At 35.6% G+C, this 17,425-nt stretch overlaps 1 protein-coding gene across 1 annotated transcript in view; it reads left to right on the forward strand.

Annotated features, from left to right (window-relative positions):
• Positions 1-10,308: 10,308 nt before the first annotated feature.
• The window catches only part of LOC306882618 (KH domain-containing, RNA-binding, signal transduction-associated protein 2-like), a gene marked incomplete at its 5' end in the record, with an annotated part of 50,276 nt that continues 43,159 nt past the window's right edge, over positions 10,309-17,425 (forward strand). Inside the window, one exon of the mRNA XM_079437364.1 lies at positions 10,309-10,399. Coding sequence (XP_079293490.1) covers positions 10,309-10,399 — 91 coding nt within the window. The remainder of the gene's footprint in view (positions 10,400-17,425) is intronic.

Consider the following 17,425-nt stretch of genomic DNA (forward strand, 5'->3'; position numbering starts at 1 on the left):
ATTGCTGTATACTTCTAGAGTTTGAAGGAAATTCCATTTTCACTTCACAATTATAGCAGCAACAGACTACAGTTAATTTTTTAATCAGACTAGAGTTACTTTTTAATGATTATATTATTACTTTCACATAATTGTGACAAATTATTCATAATTCATTGATTCTCCCTAATTCTTTTTTATCTTTTTATATTTCTTACATATACTGCTTAGCCTATGCCCTTCCGAAAAATAAGTTTATTCAAGTGTGCTATTAGTATACTTCTTTTGAACTAAAAAATATGAAAGTATACTTTTTAAGTACTTCTCAGAAATGGGCTTAATGTACTTCTCAGAAATATACGGTACTTAAAATGACATTCAAGTATACTTGACTTCTACACTTACAATAAGTCTAAATATATTTGAGCTATACTTGTGCTCCTAGAATCTATGTTTTCGTTGTTATATGGTCCCAAGTCCCAGTAGCCCCTCACTGCAGAACAAAGATCCAGGGGGCGGGGTTGGATCCACATCTAGGGGGTGGAGATTGGTAGGTTTAGGGTTGGAGATGGGTAGGTTTAGGGGTGGGGATGGGTGGGTTTAGGGATCAGGGGGTGGAGACGGGTAGGTTCAGGTAAATGTAAGGTGGGAGGAGTTGGATCTAGATCAACCACGCCCCCTGGATCTTGTGTTCTGCAGTGAGGACCATCTCGCAAGTAATTCTGCAAATGGACAGCAGTGTACTTGATAACGTCAGTCAGCTCGCTGTATGATAAGTCATCTACACTGTATTACAATACGACCAAATACGATATCAAACACCACTGCCTATTTTTGTTTTCCTATAAACATATTAATAGCCACAAAAATTTATTTCAGGAATGTTTCAGCGTTGCCTCTTTTCTGTTTCATTTAAAGAAGGACATTTGTAACTGCTCAGTCAGTCATTTGGAAACTGGACTGTCAGCGTATTGTCAATGGTCTAGAAACGCCACGTGCTTACCGTACAATGTCTGCAAAGGCAGAGCATTGGGTTGATAAAAGAAGTTAATAGGACTCACACTAATCTTTCCTGTGACAGATGGGTTTTCCCTAAATTTTGTGAAAAATTATTTCAAAAGAGTTAACCGATTCAGAGTCATGTTTTCAGTTTAACTGTAGGCTAGCAGTTGCTGTGGTTCGCCTTTGTAGGGCAGTGTACAGCTACGCATAGCCTAGTTATATCAAGCAGGGCAGAAGTTTGAAAAGTTGGAAGGAACATTTCAGAGTTGTTAACACATTGCAACTAGGCAGGAAACCCAGATCTTACACATTTTAGAAATAACGAGCGATTAAAACAGTTACAGGACCTTGGTAATGCAGTGGAGTGGAACAAAGTCTGGTAGGGAAAAATATCATTATTACTGTAGCCTTTATATTTTCTGTCCTGAGATCTAGTCCATCAGGAAATATTCCATTTTGGTGTGATATTCAAGTGAAGTCAACCTTTTTATATGTGCTTTATACAGTAGAGATGTTTCAAATCAGCTTCAGAGAATCAAACAGGAAGGTTACAGAATCAACGATGCAAACTTTAAAAGCTGATGCAAAATTCTGCTAATCAGTAGCAAGACAATAGTGTCATTATTCAGCTCCAGTCAGTTCAATGTTGGTTCAGTTCGGTTTAATAACTGTGTAAAGTTCATTCATTATGAAACAAGTTCTGTTCAGTGATAATCAGCTCTACTGAAGACAGTAGGGTCATTATTCAGCTTCAGTCAGTTCAGTGTTGATTAGTTTCAGATCAATAACAGAGTCGATGTTGCAAAATTCATTAATTACTATTTAATTATTACAGAAGACAATAGAGTAATTATTTAGCTCAATTCAATTCAGGTTTTGTTCACATCCAATAGTGTCAGTGCCTTCAATTGATATTACTGAATATTAAGCATCTTTTAGACCCCAACTAAGCAAGCCAAAGATGACGCTGGCAGAAATGGAGGCAAAAATAAAACCTTGAAAGAAACCGGCTCAGTCAGGGAACCAGTTCTCCTTTCACCTAAATGAACGAGTGCGGTGTGATATTGATTGGTATACATCACACCAGCATTAGGTGGGAAGGTATATAGTAATGTCACAATGCATGTTGGTAGTTGGACATCATCCTACCATAGCTAAATCTATGCTTATGTGTAGACATTAAGTGTCCATGATTGCTTCAGAGCATCTACTGATTATCCATTTGACCTTGTATGCATTATTTAGATTTGATCGAGTATCTAAATATCTAATATCTTTCATGTTTTGTCATTTTGTTGAATAGAGTGTACTGTTTTTAATATTTAAATAAATATACCTCAATATATCATTATTCTTTCAACCAATACAAAATATACCATAATTCAGTAATCTGTTTTTCAAGAATCAAAGTTTATGTGTGTATGATAACAAAAGTAGGTGACTGAGTTAAACAGATGTGTTCATTACAAGCGGTGGCATGAGGAAAACTAAAAGATTATTCTGATTTATGCTTCACGTCTGGAAGTGAATCATCTTGCAATTCACGTCTTTCAGAGTGAGCTTGACAGATTTCTTTAGTGTATGAAAAAAATGAAAGAAAATGTGTTTTAGAGGCAAAGGGCATGTATTAACCCAATCTCATTGGGTTAATGATGAATTAACGCATCATATTTCTCCTAGTGGGCTTTACATATTGATCTGAGCATCGCTCATGCATTTAAGAAGACAGCTGGGAGATCAAACACTTAAGCTATGGATTCTTTATTTAGATGTGGTTTGCGACTAATGAGTAGGGAAATACTAGCTGTTGTTTGTCCCTGAGAATGCTAGCAAGCTCATTTCCTTTCCTGCCACACTGCAGAACTAATTCTAGACACTCCCAATGACTTGCACTATGATGTATAGGGATGCATATTCTGTGTGATGCATTGCTCTCCCTTACACATTCATTTGCACCTTAGAACCATTTGTTTCTTAAAATCAATGCCACATATTTTTTGTTAACATTCTGTATGCTGTGCATTTGTGGCAATTAAATGTATTAGATTCCCCCAGCACGAGTGAATGAGAAAAATGGTTGGCTGTACTACTGAAGGGGTACACTGACTCCATTGGTTTAAGCTGCTGTGATTCTTGTAATGTCGCTGCATTGATTATGACCATTCATCATTTTTTCGACCTCTTTGTGCTGTAAATTTCACTTTGATTTTACAATATAGTTCATTCGGCATTTTCCTTGGCCAGTATTTCATGTGTAGCACCCAGTATGTCACAAGCTGTACATACGACCAAGTGTGATGCTGATGCCCAGGGGCGGACTGGCCATCAGGAGCACCGGGAGAATTCCCGGTGGCCTGGCAGCCCTACATATTTTTGTTGTTGTTGTATCTAATCCCATTTTATTAGCCGATGTCTTTGCTGCTGACCTTTGATGATCAAGTTCAACCATACTAATAAACCAAAAATGACTTTAGATAAACTAACAATTGTGCTTCATTGTTTTTTATTGCTGAAGAGTGTTGAACCCTCTTCTCCTGCGTTCTACTTTACAGACGTGAATGTACTTTTCCTTCAGCCTGAGGTCTATTCATTACACTTTTTGGTGTGAAAGGGCTTTTACATTTGCTATGATTAGAACTTCTTGTATTAAAAACAATCAAGCCCTGCTCATATTTAAAAAGTAACGCAAAAGTAACGTAACGCATTACTTTCCATAAAAAGTAGCTAAGTAACGTAATTAGTTACTTTTTTAGGGAGTATAACGCAATATTGTAATGCATTACTTTTAAAAGTAACTTTCCCCAACACTGGTCTTGACTGGCATGGCGATTCACCTCGTGCAAGCTTCGCACATCGCAAGATTCGAGAATGAGTGGAAGCGACCAGGTGGAGCAGAGAGGCAAAACTGCAGTAGCCCCGGGACTTCAAGTGCTGGCACTTTTTATTTACATCTGTAAATTGTAGTTTTGTTGTATTGTAGTTTTGTATTTGTTTCCTTAGTTAAACATTAGCAACTGCTAGCAAATGTTAGCAAGAGCAGTCAAATAATTACTGCAAAATTACCAAAAGGACATAATTACTATTGTAAAGAGAAGGAATTTAGCAGACAAATATTCACATCGTTTTATAACAGGTTTAGAGGGAGCTAAGGCAGACAACAACACAACGAAAATTAACATGGTTACTCTAGTTAAACCATAACCACAAATTAACAATGGTTTTACGCTATATAGTTCACCATGGTATTTGTGGTAAAACTCTGGTTATACATTTGGTAATCAGTCTGCCAAAAAAAACATGGTTACTTTTACCATAGGCCTAATAATACCATGGTTAATTTTCCTTATAAGACAAAACATGACCCATGATAATGCAAAAACATGTTCAGTGTTAAGATTTTTTCTATAAAGATATATTCAGGATGTAGCTATTATTGTACCAATTTTGACATTTAGGTTAGATAAAACAATAACATATGGTCCTAATGTAATACTTCATTTTTTCTAAAATAAAAGTGTACTATGTGCAAACAAATTATACTGAGGTGGTTGTTTTGCAACAGGGTGGAGATGTGTTGATGAAAAAAAATAGTGAAAAAAGTAAAAATACGCATAAGGGACAGAGAGATGTCAGGGAAAATGAAGAGACTAAAAAGGAAAATGGAAGTTTTTTTTAGGGATTTAAACTTTTTTATGTGATGATGATGATGAATGTCATACAAAAAATATTGTTGTCCGTGGTTTCAAATTTTGTTGTGAGTTTATGTGATGGCCTGGATGAGTTTGAGATTTCCCGGCCTGAAATTTAGTCCCAGTCCACCCCCGCTGATGCCTCGAGCCTCAAGTGGAAGATAGTGGATCTAATTTGCCTGGAATTCATTCTTTTTATAATGATTTCTATTATAAGTTATTAGTGTTATTATCTATTATTATGTATTCATTTATACTAAACACATTTGCTTATCAGTTTTTCATAACATATTGTTATTGCAACATCTAATATCATTATTATTAAATGCTATTTTATTCAATTTCTAAATATACTAATAAAACTAGATAATTTTCTTACATTTACATTGTAAGTTTACATTTTAAAGCTTATAAACTACCATTTTTATTAAGTTTGTAACATTACATATACATCTGTGACTATTTTAAATAAATGTTTTCTCAAAAATGATAAGCAGCACAACTGTTTTCAACATCGATAATGTTTCTTGAGCAGCAAATCAGCATATTTGAATGATTTCTGAATGATCATGTGACACTGAAAACTTTAATAAATTACATTTTAAAATATATCAGAATAGAAAACAGTTATTTTAAATGGTAATATTTCACAGTATTACTGTTCTACTGTATTTTTAATCAAATCAATTTTCCATGACAGATGATTAGGTCTGTTTGAAAACACTAATAGTTTTATACACTGCAAATCCTCTGTTGTTTTAGTACTATATTTATTTTTCTCAGTAGTGGTCCTCAAAAGACAAGACACGTCCAGCACTGTTTACAAGTAGCCCGAGGAGCAATAAAATGAGTTAATCTTAACTGATCATGGAGAGCTCCCTCAGTAGAATAGGCAAACTGTAATAACTGCTGATATTAGGCTGCCCTGTGGGTCAGAAAAGCTATTTCAATTAGTAATGTAAGGTCTTTTATATCCACTTTTTTTGGCCAGAGGCTCTTATTAAACTTTCTTTTACAAGGGAGCTTACAGTGGAAATTCTTGTTGATGACAAAGGGTTTTGGCTTGTCAGAGTACTGCAGACTCACTATTTAACGCTGCTGGCTGTGTGGTCCCTGTGGCCAGGGGCAGTGGCAGCCATTATCTGCTCTGGCCTTCACCATCATAAGCCTAATTTAGATACGCTGTCCTAACATTGCCTTAACACATTTTGCCTTAATGCTGACCTTTATGAATCATAATATTTTAACGAACAGTAATGAACAGCTGTGTGCCCACCACTCGCACATTCTACTACTCAATATAGGCCTACTTTCTATATTCTACTGTAATTATATTCAAACCAGTGGGAACAGGGCCTCTGGGCCTCTGACTGCCATAGGATCTGAAAATCCTGAAAACAAGGTTTTGCAAAAATAGAATTGATATTGATAGATAAACAGTGCTTGAATGTGTTCAATTAAAAGAACAGTTCACTTAAAAGTGAAAGTAGCTGAAATACTTACCCTCTCAGGCCTTCCAAAATGTAGTTGCTTGTTTCTTCATCAGAACAGATTGGGAAAATTTAACAAGTACATCACTTCCTCTGCAGTGAATGGGTGCCGTCAGAATGACAGAATGAGTCCAAACAGCTGATGAAAACATCCCAATAATCCCCAAGTAATCCACATAATTCCAGATTGTCAATTAACATGTATGAAGCAAAAAAAAAAAAAAAAATGCTATTACTTTTTAATTATATAAGTGGTTAAATGTTAAAGTAGTTTAAAATGTTAACGTGTCCATCATTAGTTATTCATTAGTTTCACATAATTTATTATTAGTTATTTGTAGTTACTAGAATGTTAATATTGTTTTGCTCATTTGTTCCGGTGTTATTCAATTATTCATAGATGATGCAAGAACAGTCTAAAATGTGACCAAAAATGTATTTAGTTTGTTTATAACTAAATTGTTACTAAATATTGGTCTTGTGTCATTAGATTGTCATGATATCTAACATGAAAATAGGATTTTATGAAATGTGTTTGACTGCATTATCTCCCAATAAGGTTATTTAATGTCTCCTGACCTCAGTCTATGGATTTCATTGGCAACACAATTTCGTACAACAGAATGTACTACAGACTAAGACAGTCGGTACCAGCCTATGCTTTTTATAGCATCGTCTCAATAGCTCTCTCCACCTGTCAGGGTAGAATGGATTGCTTTGTGTGAAACAGAGAGCTTGTAAAAATAAATAAATACATAAATCTCAAGCGAAGAAGCAGGAGGTTGATGTGACACAAGGGCCTGAGATGCCATGTGAACCCTTAGTCCTCAAATTGAGCAAAACTTAATATCCCATTACCCCATTTCCTCCCCTCTCCTGATTTCTCTCTCAATAGTGCTGGTTAATAATTCACACTGTGGGCTATTGCATTTCCACAATCTGAGACTCTGCTAAAATACCAAAGCTATTGTCCCTGAGCTGATTGCATTTGCTCAAAGCTTTTGATACATGCCAAAAAAAAGTGCCTCATTAAAGTGCAGCTCAAGACTTTGAAAATGTTGCATACCACTAAACGTTATTTGTTTTTAATAGTTGTTAGGGAACATGCTCTGAGGTGTAAAGTCAATGCACTTTAGCTCTATTATTATTTCGACAAAGTAATAAAGATTGATTATTCTGAACACATGGTACTGTTACAGCCTTGTAATTCATCATGTATTTTCCCTGAATTTTTAGAAAATTCTAATTATCCTTCAGTGCTTGATGTGCCATCAATCCAGAATGAATGACTGGATCTTCTGAATGTTTAAAAAAAAATAATAAAGTGCCAGAAAAACAGATTTAATGTTTGACAGTTATATTTTGAATATTAAAGACTTTCTCTAAAGTTTTCATGACAGATGTTTTTTATGTTCTTTTAAAACAATGGTTTATGAAAGTTAATATTTGTAAAATTTATCACTTTTCTAATTAAACGCTGTCCAATTTAGTGTTAATGTGACAGCAGGAAATTACAAACAACAAATTCTATTCTGGCCAGAATTTGTTTTGTGCTTTGAATTATTGTCTGCCCACAGCACGAAATCATTAAACTTTAAGCGACAATTAAAATTCAAAATGATTAGTTTCCTATTCAGATTTGATAAATTTACATATGTGTAGTGAGTAGGCGCACATTTAATGTAAGAAGCACTGGCCTAATCTACCTGATCCTGTTGTGTTATTTTTGGCCACTAGAGTGCTGCAGAAAGCCATTCTTACTAGTTTAATACATGATGCAACGGAATAAATTATGTCAAGCTGTTAAGTGTAACTACTGAGGCTCTAGTTGTTTTTTCTTGACCAGATGCCTCAGAAGTTCAATATAGTGGCAGTTTATTTGTTTCTAAAGTGTCTGGTCTGAATACAAATAATGTAAAGGAACTGATAGATGGTGTGATGTTGGATAACTTTGGAACAAATACCGTAATATCACCATAAATATTCAGATTTTTTCTCTCACCAATATGAAAATAAAAACTTATATATCAAACAGGCAGATATTTTGTAAAAATGAGAACACAAAAGCCACAAATTAGGCTAAGTGAGAGACTTTTGATGAATCACAGTCTTTTGATGAAGCAATAAAACTGTTTTTCATCTTGTAGAGAAGAGACAAAAGAAGCGTATATCATAGCAACTGATAGCTTTTGCCCTTCAGAAAGATTTCATTATGTTGAGTGGTGAGTGATGTATAGAAGGTGTTGATCCTCCACAAACCCTTATTTCTTTTCCCTTAATCTCTTACCATTCACCCCCCTCAGAAATCAATACAGAAATCCCAAATCCATTTGATTATCCTATTGCCAAACTGATTCCGACCAGAGTGTTGAAGCGTAAAATACATATACTTTATTTTTTGGGACATATACTTTATAAAATTTTTGCATACTGTATATAAAAAGGTTTTATCAAATGCAGTAGCATGCTTTCTATTTTTGTATGCTTTTGTTTTCAAAACCCTCTTTTAATATTATGGAATATTCTGGATAAAACAGTATTCACATGAGATTTTTTGATGTTTTACTTTTTGATTACTTGTGCCAAATGGTTTTTCATTTGTAGCATTACCATGCAACACGTCTGTGTGGACCAGTATTCTGTAATTATGTTCATAGTTCACAGGCAGACAGTAAATATGACACTTGGGGTGCAGATGTTTGCCAACAGCACTGTAATCCATTCAGTTATTAATTAGGCAAGCTGGTCCTGTCCCTCTTCCTCCTTTCACTGCCTCTCTCTCTCTCTCTCTCTCTCGCTCTCTCTCTGTCTTCTCTCCCCTTCTCCTCTGTGGCTATCTTTCCTTCCCCCTCATATGTGCTTAGCTGCTTGGCTAAGTGTTAGTCTGTGTGTTTGTGAGTGTTTGCACTATCTGTGACTGTCTGTCACAACAGCTTAATCCATCTTGGCAAACTGAGGCAAATGGGAAATCCACTGATTAGTATTCATGGCCGTTACCAAAACTTGTGTTTGTCCTGAATATCTGTTATTGCACCGTTCCAATTAACAAAATCCTTTTTCTGCTATATTTTCAATGTTGTTTCCAGCTATAAAGTCCTCTATCCATAATATTGCTTTCTCCAGTGAAAAAATCATCTTGTTTGAATCAGGAGAGAAATATGAACAGAACAAGCAAAAACAGTTGAAAATATTTCCAAACAAATATGTCGGTGCATTTTGATGTGAGAGGACAACAGGGGATGGACTTTTGTCACTGGAGGAAGTGTTATTGTGGATTGTGGACTTGTAGGTTGGTATTTTGACCAGAAGCGATGGTTTAAAGTTAAAATACCTTCATGATCGGTTTGTTTCTTACAACAAAACAGGTTTTGGCTGTACAAGACATTAACTGATGGACTGGAGTTGTGTGAGTTACTTGTGGATTCTTGTGATGTGTTTATCAGCTGTTTGGACTCTCATTCTGATGGCACCATTCACTGCAGGCAGAGGAGCCATTGGTGGGCAAGTGATGTAATGCTAAATTTCTTTAAATCTGCTCCAATGAAACAAACTCATCTACATCTTGGATGATGTGATGGTGATAATTTTTTTTTATTTGGCTTACCCCCCCCCCCCCCCCCCCCCCTTCTTTAAAACATATGAAGAATGACTCATTACTACATTACTTCATGTTGGATTCAGTATCCAATTATACGTGCTTAATAATACTGATTCCGAAAGTCTGATGTCTTTCCAAAGCAAACGTGCAAGGTTACTTGTCAGAGAGTGCAAAACCGTAGATTTGCATAGAAGATTAGGTGTTCAGAACCATGGACAGGGGTCACAGATCAGCAGTGGGAATGTCCCCTGTTCAATCCTACAGACAATATCTGACATTTGCATGCAGTTTGCTCTCTGCCATGACCAATCCAGATACAGATGGGCGGAGTGAAAGTACAGATTCGGAGTCTGAGGTGGGAGGTTTTACATGAGAGACTCGAGGAGATGGGTACACTGCATTGATATCTTCCACATTGTGCGCGAAAACCACACGATCCCTCCCCGATATTACGCAGTCTATTTAAACGCAACATCCACACACCCATTCCATCACTCACCACTTTGGTCGTCTCACCTGCACTCGCGGTGTTCAGGAGAGGAATCCAGTGATGGATCAGGACAAGTACCTGCCAGAGCTCATTGCCGAGAAGGAGAGCTTGGACCCGTCGTTCGTCCACGCGATGCGCCTTCTCGCTGAAGGTAAACTATGATTTCTTCTGCTATCATTTTTAGGCTCGTATCTGTTTGGTGTGGCGTCGCTGCTGTACATTGTTTGTGCAGTTATCGCGAATACAATATTTATTAATCATGTTTAATTCAGATAATTTATATTTGTTCTTGAAGCATGTAAGAAGGAAGCATGCGTGTCAGGTGTTATCATTTATTATCATTTCAGATGAGCATTTATTTAGTAAAACGAGGGAATTGTTCACAGTCGGGCTTGGTCTTTATAAATATTTTTTTTTTGTAGCTGTGTAAGGTTGTCTTTTCCAGTTATTGGGACTGTGCTTAACTTTCAGTAAGCAGGCTACCAGTGAACGGAATTCAAAAAACAAATTTGACAATAAAATATTTGGCGGCTGTTCATCAATTCTTCCGAAAAAGTTCACGTGCTTCAACGACGTCGCTTACTATAAGCACAGAAATGATTTCGAGTTACTGGATCGGGCAAACGCATTCATATAGTGAACCCCATATAGCCTATTCATAATACTAATTATTTATGCATTTGATCTAATAAATTCAAATTATACATTTAACTCTCATTCTGTTTCTGTTGTTATGACTACCTACTTTTGTCTATTTTTTTTAATACATTTTTTTATTTGTCCTATTTGGCTAGCCATGGCTAATTTTAATCAAACTTTGATCACTAAAAACCACGTTTTGCCATATGGACTTGTATGAAAAAGAATAACTTACAGGCTATAGCCTATATATGCTGCTATATCTCTTTTGATTATTGTTCAGGACAGAGAGCCTAAATATTTCATTGCCTACCCCAGTGTTCATTTGTTTGAGGTCATAAGGACAACCTAACATGGTAGCATTGCATATGATCTGAAGCTATTATAGTTGGGATAAGATAAAAGTAGTCCTTGACAACTCATCAGATAGTAAGCAGAGTAATTAAGAGGTAATTACAGCTATTACAAAGTACTCACACTGGCTCAGATTATCTCAAGTGTAGGGGAGCACAGTGGGGTGTGTGCTGTTGAATAAGCATGCATATAATTAAATGACAACAGTTGTAACTGGTCCAGGTCATCAGGAAATTGTAAACAGTAAACATATTTTTAATTGTAAATAATGCGCAACATTAATTTACATTCAAACGTAAGTCACTATATGCTGCTTCAGTGTGTTTTATAGAAGGAGTTCTGAATGCCTGCATCTGGTTGCATACAGCTCATGTCATCTCATGTGTTGTATTTATTCATTATGATTAGATTCATTTTCACATGATAGAAGCAAGCTCATGGCAAATATAAAAATGTTTAAAGTATTTTTATGTAAACAGGCCAGTAATTCCATCTGAAAGAACGGGAAATCTGAAAGGCTGAGCTGATGATTCAGGTTCTGAAGAATTGTGTCCTAAAACAGGCTGTGCTTTTTCAAAAGAGAAAGTGTTACCGGGGTTTTCTGTAGGTAACAAATATGTCTGGTAAAAACCACTTTATTTGCCCCAAAATAATTAGTCATAATCTTAAAACCAAATCAAGATAACACAGCTCTCCACAAAAGGGATAATAAGTCATTTGTATGCTATCTTTCAAATAAACTAAATTGGCCATGGTTATGAAAGTTTGCATATAGCTTATGTTACCATTATTCAGTCTGAATATTTTGCCTCTGCACAAAAAGGCTTATTGAACTGGAATTAATGGTAATTAGTGGCAGTCTACTTACTCTCCTGTGGGTCATTTTTAATCTAAGTAGACACCTACTGTCTTAAAAAACTTCATTTTTTGTGCTTCCCCCAAGACATGTAGGAAAAAGTTTGCGTTTCGCATTCACATTTCAGTGTTGTATAATTAAATTATTATAAAGTCTGTAATTTATTCATAAATAATGAAAGAAATAAAAATGTTATACTTAATTATCTCTCACCTTGGTAGCACATTATGAAGAATAGTGGCAAAAATGAAAAAATAAAAACTTGTGGTTTGTTAAATTTCATGCTGAGCCACTGGTCCCCTGCCAGTGTTTATTTACCCAAGCACATATTTTATTTATTTCAGAATGTCGTATAATAGTCAGGCCTCTTGGTACTGCATGTACCTTTATGGCCAGTGAACAGTACACCCGATTTAAACCTGGATAGGAAAGGACTCTGGCCCATGCTCAGGGAACACTTTGATATGTGCACTCTTGTTAAAGATTTAAAACTCTACACTGTTAAGTTTGCTGTATATTTTGGGATATTAAGGGAATTTAAATCAAATGCTTCCACTCTCAAGGTTTCTGGGTTTAAGGAGAGTTCAGGCAAGGAGTCTCCCACAGCTTATTTATTTTGGTACAAATTTTGTCCCTCCCTTTAACAGGGACGTGATTAATATTACAACGGCGATCAATACACGCGTAACTTATCCTTAACACCAGGCGGCCTGGAAACAACTGACGACTAAGCACTTCAGCTAATGGCCCGTGCCTGCTGCGTAACTCTAACGTCTAGACCTCTGAAACTGCACAGTTCCAGTGCACTGCGAAAGAACTTGCACAAATTATTACAATTGCTAATTTTAGGATTTTTAAAATATTTTATAATGTGAAAAAAGTTATACTTATCATGACATATTTTACTGCAGTAAAGCAATGGCCAGAGGATCATTTATCTTGTTTATCTTTTGTTCTTTTTTTTTCTCAGAGCCATACTAAATGAGATGATTTTTGATAATCTGCTCAGCGTTTGGCTGTTTCCAAGAGATCATTTGTAGAGTTCATCATTTTTTTTTAAGTTCATGAAACATCATGACATAGAGTATGATTGAACTTATAAACAAATGTAATATAAATAAATATATCAAGTACTAAATAAATATAACATGCAATTTTCATGATCCCTCTTATTTTGTTGAAATTATTAACATATTTGCATATTCTGCAAGGGGTATGTAATCTTATGAGCACAACTATATATATATATATATATATATGGTTTTAAGAAAGTTGCATATATAAGTAACATATATATTGTTGACACATATAGTTGCTACATATAGTGCCATATAAAAAAATATTATTAACGTATGTGCATATAAAAATTCTAATGGGGCTTTTATATGCGTTGTATATTATAAACTTATATCTTCATCTACCCAGAGAATGCATATATTTGAAAAGTATATATCGCCTTATAGGTAGCATATGTGGCAATATCACTCTTGATAGAAGACAATATTTCATTTATTACATTTCTGTATTGGATATTAGCAAAATGTGTTGACAGGTTTGTCTCAGAAAAGATAGGGGAAGTTTGGCTGAAAGAGTCTGTTTAAAGTTTATTCATCTTCTCCGTCCAGATGCTTTGAGTTTCTGGTGAGACAGTCCACTTCAGAGAACCACCAACCTGGAATAAGCTGTTCCTCATGGGGGAACAAAGAGGATGCTTCACATTCCGGTCTGTCATTTTGATCGTGTAAAGCACATTGCTGAATTGCTTTATATAGTGACTTGATGCAAACTACTTACTTTAGAAAAGGACAGACTGCTACTGCATCCACTTTAGAGTCCATTTTTCTAAAATGAGCCTTCTTTGCCTCATAGGGATGAAAAGTAAGACAACAAAAAATCTGCTTAGCAACAACATTTTTGGAATGGATATTACAAGGTGGTGTTAAAGATGAGGCAGGATTTTGCTGAAATGTTTCTTCCCTGATGAACTGAGATGAAAATGAATCATTTAAATCAAAGTGCTCTTATATGATTAAAACAGCTCGTCATTCATTTCTGGACAGATGTTTGGGGCAAAAAGTGTCTTGAATGAAAAAACATTTTTTAATCAGAGAATTTAGTAATATTTGATTTTGCTTTTACAGTACATCTATTATATCACACTTAACAGTAGTGATTAATTTGTGGTTTAAACAACAGTGATATATGACCTCTCAAGGATTACTGTGCCTGATGCGAAAATTCTACCACTACAACCTTAATTATATAGAACAGCATGAGTGTCATATTTCAGTAATCAATCACCCATCACTATTATAACCAAGGATGTAATATCTGGAGAAATCTTTATGTCCGTATTCCCGTTCATCTCAATGGCAGTTGCTCGGCTGACGCAACACCTAGTAGTAGTGCGAGATCTGAAATGAGGTTTTTGCTCAACAAGGATACACACCACATGCTTTTAAGAGCCCTCAAAAAGTATCTGCTAATAAAATGACTATAATACAATGAAACATTTGGGGTTTAGTAAATTGTCTCATTTTATGAGACATTTTTATTTTTCAGTGTCCGTCAATTGAGAAAAATGCTTTTTGATTACCAGATAGTGTAGTTACAACATTTCCCAGCAGGGGCTAATGGGACCTTGCTAACCAGCAGTTTGTAAACCATTCTTTGCTTCTGAGAGACTCACAACCCATTGCTTTAAATTACACATTGTGCGTAAAATGTTTGCAGTCCAAGTTAACAAGGATTTTCTAGTTATGTCTAAGGTTTAATACACACATCTTTCAGATTCTGCACAGGTCATATGCTTCCAGATGTCTTAAATTAGTGCTAATGATTGCAGTTGATCAAATGTGTGATCTAGCAGTAACCTTGTCCTGACAAAACGAAATCATTAGGCCACAGAACGTGTCTCAAGATGGAATGAATGTTTAATGATATGTCTCCATTTTCATAAGCAGCCTTTTAACTTGATTTAGTTCTCCTGCAGTATAAATTTGACCTGCAGATTGCATAGTCACAGACTTTGATAGACCAACTACTGCAATCCTCCGGACATTAGTATGTAGAGTGTGAGCTATTTAAAATGGGTATGTTGATAGGATCAGCTGTTCCTAACTGCTTCCCATTTGAAAACTTATCAAGCCACAGCTCTCTATCATAGAGTAATCATGTGCAGGCTAATAGGTTAATGCCAGCTACCTTAATATTTTGATAAACATGTTGATGTTGTTCCACAACTGAAATTGATAGATGGCGTGATACCCTGTTCTAATAAAATGGGACGTGCCAGGTCTCTTTTATGTTTTGGAGGCCACTGGAAGATCTCATTTAGCTGTGAGCTACTAGAAGTGGGACTATTAGTTTTTTCCTTCCATGTATAGGCTTACTGATGGAACAAATGATTCCAACTGTATATTTGCTCCCAGCTTCATGAATCTTTAGCATGTTGCCTTCCTTGAGTTAATGGCTGTGAAAAATGAAAAATGATTCCTTCGTAGGCAGTATATTTAGGTAGGAAGGCATCAAGGAACACCTGAATCTAGCATTCGCATAACTGTGCCTTTATCTCATCTGTACATCTGTAAATAACTCATCAAACCTTCATCTGGACACATGCACATTCACAGTTCTGTCTATGGACATTTTTCTCTTCTGTATATTTTTATTTTTATTACAGTTGTTATTTATAATTTATTGTCTATTTTCTTCATTATTAGTGTTTCTATTACCTTAATTATATGTTGTCTGCACTATGTTTGTACTTTCTGTACTGGAAGCTCCTAACACCAAGACAAATTCCTTGTGTGTATAAACACACTTGGCAATAAAGCTCTTTCTGATTCTGATTCTGATCCAAGTTGGGTTTTGAAGCAGTGTACATGTAGATCATATCCCACAATCCTTTGCGGTTCACGATTGGTGGAAAGAAATAAAATAGTGGCTGAAAATATTTTATCACCATTTGAGTCATTTCTTCAGAGAAAAAAGCACTATACTAGAGTTACACACTTTTTTCATTATTATCTATAACGCTTTTAAAATGTTGCATTTATTTTTGATCCTCTCCATGTTGTTTGGTTTCCTCAGTAACTGGCACAGGCCACTTGTGTTTGCTATGAGATACACAGTGAACTGCACTGCATAGATTGTTCCTGAAACTCCAGCTGGAACAAAGAAATCCCAAGTGTCTTTGTTTCTCTGGCTGGATGGCAGGTTCCTTTTCTTCTTGCTGTTACAGCAAAACCTTCTAAAATTGGGATGCCCATACACTTGCTGTGAGAGGCAGTGAGTAGCACTCCCTTGCAAGCGTGTTTGGCAACTTGATGTAACCACTCTTCGGGGAGAATGGGGGGGGGGCTGACAGCAAATTCGAACGGGCTTGTCCTTGTGCTCCTGGAATAATTTGCATCAGCATTATACATGTAGCAGATGTTAATGTGCATTTTGGCTAAAGAATAAAATGGATACTGAATTAAGTGTGTGATTTCATTTTTAAATATGCGTCAGACAGGTGAAGCAAATGTGTGGGATCTAAAAGCTAGCTATCTCTCTGCCCCTTTGCTCTTCTCTATGCTCATCTGTAGCATCGTGTGAAAGGAGACCGAGCAAAGCAGGAGCAGAAATCATATCGTCCTTTTAATGCATGTCAGCCACACTCTCAGTTCCTTATTCATGCATAATACGAGCCCCCCGGCAAAAGTTCAATTAAGGAATCTTCTTATGATTGGGGGAGCCATTTAAAATGTAATGGAGAAAAGAGATTTGCTAAAAAGCATGTCAGAATGATTTTAGGCATTTTTGTATTTTTGTCTCTGTGTGTGTGTTAGTGAGCTGTCAATAGCTGAATGAACACAGTCCAACTGCACAGTCTGTTGAGGGCAGCCTGTAACGTGCACACATGTATGTTTAAAATTATAATGTTACAAAAGATTCCTATTTTGAATAAATGCTGTATTTTAACTTTCTTTTCATCAATGAATCCTTAAAATCATGGTTTTCAAAACTATTGCACAGCAGTTACACAATTGTTTTCAACATTTATAATATAAATATGCGTTTCTTGAGAACCAAAATAATATATTAGGCTGGAGTAAGGGCTGCGGAAAATTCAGCTTTGCCATCACAGGAATAAATTGCATTTGAAAATATATTAAAATGGAAGTTATTTTTGATCAAATAAATGCCTTGGTGAGTTCTTTCAAAACATTAAAAATATATATATATATTTGACATTAGTTAATAAAAATGTAGCTGTTCATTGTTGAATCGTAATATTATAAAATCATACATAAGACTTTTTTTTTTAAAGGAAATAGATCTGCT

The sequence above is a fragment of the Barbus barbus genome (genome assembly GCF_936440315.1).
Source record: "Barbus barbus genome assembly, chromosome: 16".
NCBI classification, from domain to species: Eukaryota; Metazoa; Chordata; class Actinopteri; order Cypriniformes; family Cyprinidae; genus Barbus; species Barbus barbus.